The sequence below is a fragment of the Oncorhynchus clarkii genome, chromosome 16, assembly GCF_045791955.1.
Source record: "Oncorhynchus clarkii lewisi isolate Uvic-CL-2024 chromosome 16, UVic_Ocla_1.0, whole genome shotgun sequence".
NCBI lineage: Eukaryota > Metazoa > Chordata > Actinopteri > Salmoniformes > Salmonidae > Oncorhynchus > Oncorhynchus clarkii.
In genome coordinates, this window is record NC_092162.1 from 56588589 (window position 1) to 56600398 (window position 11810).

General features: G+C 45.5%; 1 protein-coding gene across 1 annotated transcript; it reads right to left on the reverse strand.

Annotated features, from left to right (window-relative positions):
- Positions 1-249: 249 nt before the first annotated feature.
- Positions 250-7017, reverse strand: LOC139368785 (interferon regulatory factor 4-like). Its single transcript, XM_071108123.1, has 9 exons — positions 6617-7017; positions 6148-6343; positions 5953-6038; positions 5731-5782; positions 5534-5638; positions 4949-5335; positions 2969-3087; positions 1948-2767; positions 250-423 (listed from the first exon to the last, which is right to left on the reverse strand). The coding sequence occupies exons 1-8, from the start codon at positions 6788-6790 to the stop codon at positions 2633-2635; spliced, it is 1254 nt and encodes a 417-aa protein (XP_070964224.1). The 5' UTR covers positions 6791-7017; the 3' UTR covers positions 250-423; positions 1948-2632.
- Positions 7018-11810: the final 4793 nt, after the last annotated feature.

The window sequence follows — 11810 nt, forward strand, 5'->3', positions numbered from 1 at the left end:
CATCTTTCCTCTAGACACATCGTAATCAAAACATTGCCATTATGGGAGCAGTCAAGCAGGGGGTTGAAACCAAAATCATTTTCCAATTGTTTCGTTCTGAACAGAACCATTCTTTTTTCTGAACAGAACCATTATAGATCACTTTCGTTCATGATTCTTTTCCAGGTTTCAGTTCTGTTCCCTGAACCGGTTCTTACCCCTGGTATGCACTAATACTACTAATAATTGATGTCACTGCCAACACTTTAGTTCTAACACGACAAGAGAAAAGTTTATTATTGAAATAATTTGTTTCTGATTCATTTGATCTATAATCAGGTCTATACATCTGTGACAGGTTCAAACATCACATTATGGACATGAAACCATTTATATGCTTACTAGACTGGCTGTACATACAGCGCATTCGGAAAGTATTCAGACCTCTTGACTTCTTCCACATTTTGTTATGTTACAGCCTTATTAAAATATGTATTAAATCTATTTTTCTCATCAATCTACACACAATATCCCATAATGAGAAAGCAAAAACTGTTTTTTAGAAGTTTTGGCATATTTAAATAAAAACTGAAATATCACATTTACATAAGTATTCAGACCCTTCACTCAGTACTTTGTTGAAGTACCTTTGGCAGAGATTACAGCCTCGAGTCTTCTTGGGTATGACACCACAAGCTTGGCACACCTGTATTTGGGGAGTTTCTCCCAATATTCTCTGCAGATCCTCTCAAGCTCTGTCAAGTTGGATGGGGAGCTCGCTTCACAGCTATTTTCAGGTCTCTCCAGAGATGTTCGATCGGGTTCAAGTCCAGGCTCTGGCTGGGCCACTCAAGGATATTCAGAGACTTGTCCTAAAGCCACTCCTGCATTGTCTTGGCTGTGTGCTTAGGGTAGTTATCCTGTTGGAAGGTGAACCTTCGCCCCCAAACTGAGGTCCTGAGTGCTCTGGAGCAGGTTTTCATCAAGGGATCTCTCTGTACTTTGCTCCATTCATCTTTGCCTCATCCCGACTAGTCTCCCAGGCCCTGCGCTGAAAAACCTCTCCACAGCATGATGTTGGCACCACCATGCTTCACCGTAGGGATGGTGCCAAGTTTCCTCCAGACGTGACGCTTGGAATTCAGGCCAAAGAGTTCAATCTTGGTTTCATCAGACTAGAGAATCTTGAATCTCATGGTCTGAGAGTGCTTTAGGTGCCTTTGGCAAACTCCAAGCAGGCTGTCATGTGCCTTTTACTGAGGAGTGGCTTCCGTCGGGCCACTGTACCGTCGGGCCTGATTGGTTGAGTGCAGCAGAGATGGTTGTCCTTCTGGAAGGTTCTCCCATCTCCACAGAGGACCTCTGGAGCTCTGTCAGAGTGACCATCGGGTTCTTGGTCACCTCCCTGACCAAGGCCCTTCTCCCCCGATTGCTCAATTTGGCCAGCTCGGCCAGCTCTAGGAAGAGTCTTGCTGGTTCCAAACTTCTTCCATTTAATAAAGGCCACTTTGTTCTTGGGGACCTTCAATGCTGCAGAACGTTTTTGATACCCTTCCCCAGATCTGTGCCTCGACACGATCCTGTCTTGGAGCTCTCTAAATTCCTTTGACCTCATGGCTTGGTTTTTGCTCTGGCATGCACTGTCAACTGTGAGATCTTATATTGACAGTTGTGTGCCTTTACAAATCATGTCCAATCAGTTAAATTTACCACAGTTGGACTACAGTTCTACAATAAAGTTGTAGAAAAATCTCAAGGATGATCAATGGAAACGGAGTTGGATGGAGTTCAATTTCAAGTCTCATAGCAAAGGGTCTGAATACTTATGTAAATAAGGTGCCTCCAGCATTATGGGCTATTGTGTGTAGATTGATGAGGGATAAAAATTATGTTTTACATTTTTGAATAACGCTGTAACGTAACAAAATGTCAAAAAAGTCAAGGGGTCTGAATACTTTCCAAACACACTGTACATTTCTATCACAAGTTGATTATGAGGTAAATGGAAGTTTTTCACATTGTACAAGATACTGTAAAAAAAAAATGCTTAAACAACGCATTGAGAAAACATAATGACAAAAGATGTCAAACATTTACTGGCAAAATTATGACTTTCTCTGTTGATTACAGGGCTGGAGGAATGTAACCAATCTCAAATTCATAGACAGCGCTATTGATGTGAGGACTGACCATCCATGATATCAAAATTATAGGTATAACCATGTTTTGAGGCTATACATTGTTTGTTTACATTTACTTTGTTTACAAACATTGGAGTTAAACAAGCTTATATTTTGTTGAACTAACCCCATGAGACATTTATAAGTTATATTCTTCAATAATATCATATCCTACTTTTTTCTAGATTTTTTTAATAGATGTATCAACTGCAGATTATCGATTTAAGAAAACTATGTGAGATATATCTGTTCCAAGCATACTTGCTCCTACCTGTGTCGTAGCATATTGTTCTCTGCTCTCTTAAGGTTGAGGTATATGTTGCTTTCCACAGGGCATACAGTAAACCTACACTGACCGTGTCTTGAGTCTCCACTCACCCCCCATCATGGCTGGCTAAGCTGGGACAGGAGGGGCCACCAGGGGGGACTGGTGATGTTCCCCAGGGGTTACTCAGAGGGGTGTCCTGGGCTCCTTACCGCTGGGGCAGGGGGTGTGGCTGACCCTCTCCCTCTTCCCCCATGGTCTTGTGTGTGTGAAGGCGCGGTCTCCCCTCTGTCCCCATCCTCAGGCACCTATGCAGTAGGTTGACAGCAAACAGGGGCACCACCTGCACACGAAGACACACAGACAGGAAGACATTGTCACTGACTATGACTACGAGGACCTCTGCTGGTAGCTGGAATACATGCGGCAGGGAAAGACCTGGATTACTATATAAGAATATATGATTCAGCAAAGGTGCAGTTGCTGATTGTAGCACAGGAATTCCCTAATCCACAGTGACTCCTGACCCCATCCCATTAACCACCTGTGCAATGATCAGTTTCCTGGTTTTCAGTTGGCTGGCGTCAGGAAACTCCTCACCAAAGCAGAGGTCAATCTCATAGCGAGGTTTGGGTCCCGCCCCCTGGATATAGTCCTGGAGCTCTGTGGAGAGATAAGGGAAAGGATGGAGAGAGAGATAAGGAGAGGAATGGAGAGAGAGAGAAGGGGATGGAGAGAGAGAGAGAAGGGGAGGGATGGAGAGAGAGAAGGGGATGGATGGAGAGAGAGAAGGGGGTGGAGAGAGAGAGAGAAGGGGAGGGATGGAGAGAGAGAAGGGGATGGAGAGAGAGATAAGGAGAGGGATGAGAGGAAGATAAGGAGAGGAATGGAGAGAGAGAAGGGGATGGAGAGAGAGAGAGAAGGGGAGGGATGGAGAGAGAGAAGGGGCTGGAGAGAGAGAGAAGGGGAGGGATGGAGAGAGAGAGAGAAGGGGATGGATGGAGAGAGAGAAGGGGAGGGATGGAGAGAAAGATAAGGAGAGGGATGATAGAAAGATATGGAGAGGAATGGAGAGAGAGAAGGGGATGTAGAGAGAGAGAGAAGGGGAGGGGTGGAGAGAGAGAGAGAAGGGGATGGATGGAGAGAGAGAAGGGGATGGAGAGAGAGAGAGAAAGGGGGTGGAGAAAGAGAGAGAAGGGGATGGATGGAGAGAGCGAAGGGGAGGGATGGAGAGAGATAAGGAGAGGAATGGAGAGAGAGAAGGGGATGGAGAGAGAGACGGAAGGGGAGGGATGGAGAGAGAGAAAATGGGATGGATGGAGAGAGAAGGGGAGGGATGGAGAGAGAGATAAGGAGAGGGATGAGAGAAAGATAAGGAGAGGAATGGAGAGAGAGAAGGGGATAGAGAGAGAGAAGGGGAGGGATGGAGAGAGAGAGAGAAGGGGATGGATGGAGAGAAAGATAATGAGAGGAATGGAGAGAGAGAGGGGGATGGAGAGAGAGAGAGAAGGGGAGGGATGGAGAGAGAGATAAGGAGAGGGATGAGAGAAAGATAAGGAGAGGAATGGAGAGAGAGAAGGGGATGGAGAGAGAGAGAGAAGGGGAGGGATGGAGAGAGAGAAGGGGATGGAGAGAGAGAAGGGGAGGGATGGAGAGAGAGAGAGAAGGGGATGGATGGAGAGAGAGAAGGGGAGGGATGGAGAGAAAGATAAGGAGAGGGATGAGAGAAAGATACAAAGAGGAATGGAGAGAGAGAAGGGGATGGAGAGAGAGAGAGAAGGGGAGGGATGGAGAGAGAGCGAGAAGGGGATGGATGGAGAGAGAGAAGGGGATGGAGAGAGAGAGAGAAGGGGGGGTGGAGAGAGAGAGAGAAGGGGATGGATGGAGAGAGCGAAGGGGAGGGATGGAGAGAGATAAGGAGAAGAATGGAGAGAGAGAAGGGGATGGAGAGAGAGAGGGAAGGGGAGGGATGGAGAGAGATAAAATGGGATGGATGGAGAGAGAAGGGGAGGGATGGAGAGAGAGATAAGGAGAGGGATGAGAGCAAGATAAGGAGAGGAATGGAGAGAGAGAAGGGGATAGAGAGAGAGAAGGGGAGGGATGGAGAGAGAGAGAGAATGGGATGGATGGAGAGAGATAATGAGAGGAATGGAGAGAGAGAGGGGGATGGAGAGAGAGAGAGAAGGGGAGGGATGGAGAGAGAGATAAGGAGAAGGATGAGAGAAAGATAAGGAGAGGAATGGGGGAGAGAAGGGGATGGAGAGAGAGAAGGGCAGGGGTGGAGAGAGAGATAAGGAGAGGAACAGAGAGAGAGAACGGGATGCAGAAAGAGAAGGGGGGGGATGGAGAGAGAAGGGGGGGATGGAGAGAGAGAGGGAGAGATGGAGAGAGATAAGGAGAGGAATGGAGGAACAAAAGGGGAGGGATGGAGAGAGATAAGGAGAGGGATGGAGAGAGAGAGGGGGAGAGATGGAGAGAGATAAGGAGAGGGATGGAGAGAGATAAGGTTTAGTAAGGCCCCTACCCTTCAGAAATATAGCTGTGTCCAGCAGCTTGCAGGTCCTCTCCCTGTCCAGTTTGTTGGGCCTGTCTGTGTGTTGGGCCAGGGGGCCACTCCAGTACACCCTGCCCTGGCAGAACCTCTTGATAAACACCCCGTCTGGAGCAACCCACACCAGGACGCCCCTCTCCAGGTGGGGCAGCAGGCGGCCCATGGCCTCAGCGATGCCCGGGGGAAGATGGATGACCCCTGGAGGGGGGAAGGGGACCTGTTGGGCTGTGCAGGGTCCATAGATCCTCTCATTCCCCAGGGGCACTTGACCCTGCAGGAGGAAACAGCCGTCTGGGGTGCTGGTGGTCACATCCACTACTAGCTGGCCCTGATAGAACAGACACACCCGCACACGCAAGTCTGGACACACACACACAGACGCAAGCAAACACACACACACACACACACAAACACTAATTAATCAATCAAGCATCAACCACTCAGTTCCGTTTTTCTGGGAGTGCTGTAGCAGCACCCCTACTTCCCATGATGTGCCAGCACTACTGAGACCCTCCAGGCTCTAGTTTGAATGATACTGCAGTGTATGGGTTGTCTTACCAGAGATCTGTGGTGTAGGGACGACTATGGAGAGAGGAGCAGAGCCATCCCTCTGAGGATTCCCTGTGTTGGACCAGTAGTACATATGGTCCCCTGCCAAGCCCTCTAGATGAGAGAGAACGCACACAAATATATCTGACTCAACATTGTTCAGTTATTCAGATACCAGACACAAGTACATGGAGGATGATACTGACCTCTGGAGTTGACTCTTCCATCCCTGGCCTCTGATTCACTATTGCAGCCAAACTGAGGGGACACACATATTTACAGCAAATGATCTGACTTGTAGAACATTCAGTGCAAATGTGCAAAACTTCATTCATACGTAAATGTAAAGTTATTGCAACCATTATCCTCTAGATGGCAGAAACTATCCACCTGCTACACAGCATTGAAGAGAAAACCTGCCGTGTTACCTGTGGATGGTGTGTGACAATGTTCCTCAGTGGAACACTGGAGCGGCTGGTCTGGATGATCACCTGACTCTCAGGCTGAGGAGATTCTGAGACAGAGGAGGAATAGAGAGTAAATAATCACACGTTTAACCCATAAAGGGCCCTGAGCTCTCTACACCAGAGCTTCATGAGACTGAACATTGCAGTTACTGGTACCTGAGTCTCTGCCTGTCTCTGGCTCTGCCTGGATGTGGTAGACCTTGTAGGGCTCGGATACATCTAACTGGCTGCGCTCTGGGACTTCTTTGAAGTCTGTGCTCTTGTTGAAGGCACAGCGGAGACGAGTCTTCCAGGTGGTGGGATCTGCCTTGTCCCTCCCCTCCCGATACTTCCCCTTATACACTGCCCACGCCTGGTAGGGACACACACACACACACACACATAAACACATGCACACACACACACAAAGAAGGATATGAGTGCCAAAAGAGAAACACAGAGTGCGTTAATGGCTGATGAACATAGAAGAAGAGTAACACTTGTACTGATATGCACATGGACATCCAAATCAATGCATTAATTAGGTCTATATCAATATATTGACCATTCTATTAAATACAATTGGACTAGACACACTGCCAATCTTGTGTTAAAAAAAATGTAGAAAAACAATATACATTCTAACCTTGAATAGTGCTGCATCTTCGTTCAGACTATAGTCCTGTTTTGCCGCGTGTTTCCATGGGATCCTGAACATAGTTTTGTCTTCGTTCTCCCAGGTAAGTCCTGCATACTTTCCGCTGTCTATCTGCGCTATCAGCCACTCTCTCAAACGCATTTTCTTGACCAGCTCCACCATCTTCAAAATACATATGAAACAAATAGGCCCCGAACATAAAATCTAAAAGTTGTAGTTGTACGTGTAGACCACAAGTAGACCTATAACACAAAATGATTCATCAAAATAAATTGTTATCAAATAAAATGTCTATGTTTCAGCACAACGAATATGACCATGGAAATGTCGCCATGAAAGTAATCATCAAGCACTGTAGAAGTGCTCGGGGCGCCTTTTTAAGTGAAAATGAAAGTAAAACGTGGGCTAAAGCAAAGATTATCTATGTGAGAGTACTTTCAGTTTCCGACTGGATTTGTAGGCTACATGTCATAGGCTCATTTAGCGCCCAGAGTGCAGTGAGGTGTGAGATTACACAAAATAAAACTATTTTATCCTAAATACATTATTAGAATAAGTAATTTTAGCTTACCTATTCTTTTGTAAAACAAGACATCTCTCTACCTTATAGGCTTACAGTCCGTTCAGTTATGATCAAATATTGCGTGCCATTTATAGTATTTCGAAACAACTGTTTCAATATCTGAAGTCATCTATTATCAGTTACCTACCAGCCTAGTTTATTTTCCTGATGACTGAGTAGCCTAGACAATGTCTTTCCCTTTCCCTTCCTCATGCGGTGGATGGAGTTTCATGCACCACAGTAATGCTCTTTCAGGATGAATAGCTAAACATCCGTTTATTTCATGAAGGGTTGTTAAAGTCCCAGGGCCACATAGGTCTACAGATCATTTCATTTCATAAATCATTAATATGATTGTAGCCCCCATCAAAAGACCTACTAAAAATACATCAAAAAGGAGAGGGAAGATATTTATCACATTATTATGAAGTTATATTTATATATATATATATATATATCCTTTATTTAACTAGGCAAGTCAGTTAAGAACAAATTCTTATTTGCAATGACGGCCTACCCCGACCAAACCCGGATGATGCTGGGCAATTGTGCGCCGCCCTATGGAACTCCCATTCGCGGCCGGTTGTGATACAGTCTGGAATCGAACCAGGGTCTGTAGTGATGCCTCTAGCACTGAGATGCAGTGCCTTAGACTCCTACACCACTCAGGAGCCCTATATATATATATATCATAGCTTGGTTGAAAGTAACTGAAAAACATTGAAATACATTTTTAGCAATTAAAGGCTGTCCCATAAGCAATTGTGCCTATCTCTCCTCCCCCAGTCTATGTGGTGAGGTACAGAGATGAGAGGAGTGGAGAGAGTTTGACAGATGAAACAAGGGGATGTCCCCTTCAATCAACACTGGAATAAATGTGTGTTGTTATTAAAGAGGACCCCCTGGGTAGTCATGTTGTTTCCTGCTCTCAGCCAGGCAATGCGCACTTTCTTTAAAAAACTGTAGGTATGTGTGTGATTGTGTGTGTGTGTGTGTGTGTGGGTGTGTGCATGGGTTTGTGCGCGGGTGTGTGCGCGGTTGTGTGTGTGCCTGGGTGTGCATGTGTGTGTGTGCCTGGGTGTGCGTGTATGTGTGCGTGGGTGTGTGCGTGGGTGTGCGCGCGGGTGTGCGCGTGTGGTTGTGTGCATGGGTGTGTGTGTGTGCCTGGGTGTGTGTGCGTGGGTTTGCGCGTGTGTGTGCCTGGGTGTGTGTGTGTGTGCGTGTGCGTGTACGTGTTTCTCTGTCTGCTATAGGTTTGGATTCCTGTTCTTCACCACAGCAGTGACAATGAAGGTTAATTTAGCCTCTGACGCAAAGGGGGAGAAACATCTGGACAAGTCAGCACACAACATATATGTTTGGAACAGAGATGGAGTGTTCCAACAAGGTAAAGATTTGTCCTTAGCTGTCTCAGTATTCACATTCTTTTGAGATAGGAAATCACCTTTAAAGGTGCACTCACACTCGCACACACACACACACACACACACACACACACACACACACACACACACACACACATACAAACTGATTAGAATTACCTTACGCTAACGCAATCTTCCGCTGGAACAACCAACACACACACGTATGCACGCATGCAGCCACACACACACACACACTCAAAAACACACACACGCACTCATAATACTAAAATGACTCCTATTGGCTAAGATCTAACTCGCCCACGTACTGAAACCTGATAACAAATTCCATGTGAAAGTGAAAGTTACGAGGATTGTTCTGGAAAGGCTTTCCAGCTTCGGCTTTTTTTTACTACCAGCAATGAAAAAATAACAAGCAGTACTTTCAGTCAGATCAACTGGTAGAAATAGAGTCCATGTCATTGCCTGGCCTACCGAAAGTACAAGAACAAGGACCATATTATAGACAGTACCAGTCAAAAGTTTGGACACACCTACTCCTTCCAGGGTTTTTATATATTTTTACTATTTTCTACATTGTAGAAGAATATTGAAGACATCATAACTATGAAATTACACATATGGAATAATGTAGTAACCAAAAACATGTTAAACAAATCAAAATAGATTTTATATTTGAGATTGTTCAGAGTAGCCAACCTTTGCCTTGATGACAGCTTTGCACACACGTAATATAGAGAGGAAGGACAGTCAATGCAGAACATTTCAAGAACGTTGACATTTTTTTCAAGTGCAGTTGCAAAATAAAGGGCTCCCTATTGGTGCAGCGGTCTAAGGCACATCTTAGTGCTTGAGGCTTCACTGCAGACACCCTGGTTCAAATCCAGGCTGTTTCACAACCAGTCGTGTTTGGGAGTCCCATAGGGCGGTGTGAAATTGGCCCAGCGTCATCTGGGTTTGGCCGGTGTAGGCTGTCATTGTAAATAAGAATTTGTTCCTAACTGACTTGGCTAGTTAAATAAAGGCTCAATTAAAAAATATATAGATATATGATGAAACTGACTCTCAGGAGCACCGCCACAAGAAAGGAAGACCCAGAGTTACCTCTGCTGAAGAGGATAAGTTCATTAGAGTTGCGCCTCAGATTGCAGCCCAAATAAATGCTTCACAGAGGTCAAGTAACAGACACATCTCAACCTCAACTGTTCAGATGAGACTGCATGAATCAGGTCTTCATGGTCAAAATGCTGCAAAGAAACTACTACTAAAGGACACCAATAAGAAAAAGACACTTGCTTGGATCAAGAAACACAAGAAATGGACATTTGACCAGTGAAAATCTGTCCTTTGGTCTGATGAGTCCAAATTTGAGATTTTTGGTTCCAACCGCCGTGTCTTTGTGAGACGCAGAGTAGGTGAATGGATGATCTCTGCATAAGTAGTTCCCACCGTGAAGCCTGGAGGAGTTGTGATGGTGCTTTGCTGGTGACACTGTCAGTGATTTATTTAGAATTCAAGGCACACTTAACCACCATGGCTACCACAGCATTCTGCAGCGATACGCCATCTTATCTGGTTTGCACTCAGTGGGACTATCCTTTGTTTTTCAAATGAAAATGACCAAAAACACACTTCCAGGCTGTGTAAGGGCTATTTGACCAAGAAGGAGAGTGATGGAGTGCTGCATCAGATGACCTGGCCTCCACAATCACCCGACCTCAACCCAATTGAGATGGTTTGGGATGAGTTGGACCGCAGAGTGAAGGAAAAGCATCCAACAAGTGCTCAGCATATGTGGGAACTCCTTCAAGACTGTTGGAAAAGCATTCCAGGTGAAGCTGGTTGAGCAAATGCCAAGAGTGAGTTGTCTTCAAGGCAAAGGGTGGCTACTTTGAAGAGTCTCAAATATAAAATATATTTGGATTTGTTTAACACTTTTTTGGTTACTACATGATTATTTTCCTCGTGACTAGTTTTGATGTCTTCACTATTATTTTACAATGTAGAAAATAGTCAAAATCTGGAAAGATTCTAGCCTAGTTAAATAAAGGTAAAGAATAAAAAAAAATACATTTGAACTCAGTCAGTTAGGATCACCACTTTATTTTAAGAATGTGAAATAACAATAATAATAGTAGAGGGAATGATTTATTTCAGCTTTTATTTCTTTCATCACATTCCCAGTGGGTCAGAAGTTTTCATACACTCAATTAGTATTTGGTAGCATTGCCTTTAAATTGTTTAACTTGGGTCAAACGTTTTGGGTAGCCTTCCACAAGCTTCCCACAATAAGTTGGGTGAATTTTGGCCAATTCCTCCTGACAGAGCTGACGTAACTGAGTCAGGTTTGTTGGCCTACACAGAAACAAGATCCCACAACTGCAGGTGGGAAAAAGGGCTGCCCAAGTATGATCCCCAATCAGAGACAACGATAGCCAGCTGCCTCTGATTGGGAACCATACCCGGCCAACAAAGTGTGTGTGTGTGTGTGTGTGTGTGGGGTCGTCAAGTGTCAGTCTCTGGGGGAAGCAAATAAACAGAACTGTTCATTCTCTTCATCAGTGTGATGAGGTAACAGTGGAGCCTGTGGGGACATATAACAACGTGACACCAAGAGTAAGTCAGAGGGAGAGGTGGTGATGGATGAGTGGGCCATAGAAATCCCTCATTCATTACTATAGGGGGTTGGTGCTTGGCTGTATTGCTGGGGGTCAGGTCTGGAGGGTTGATTAGGGCTGAAGACAGGCAGTGTTTGGGGTAAAGTTTGGGGACAGGGAGCAGGGGGGCAGTAGGGGAGTAAAGGCTGCAGAGAATTGAGGGCCACATTACCACCCTATTGACCCCTGACACCTGTGGTCTGAGGAATGGGGCTGACGTACACCAGAGCTGAAATGGAAATGGTCCATTTCATTTAGTTCGTTTCTCCAGGTTGCTACAGGTTACTAAGTGCAAATATTTTGACCTAGCGGAGGCTGACACACTGAAACACTGTCCTGTTTTCCAGGCTCTTGGTTTGAAACCCTGTTGCCCACACACATACACTGAGTTTAGGAAGTCTGCGGGTGGCAAGGAGCACTAATCCCAGCCATCTAATAAACAGGATGCTGGTGAAGTCAGAGGGGAGAGGAGAGAGGGACGAGGCATGCGGAAAGAGAAGAGGGGGAGATGAGATGAGAAAGGGGTGAAGATTGAGAGAGGAGGGGAGGGGAGATGAGAAGTGGTAGAGGAGAGAGGAGAG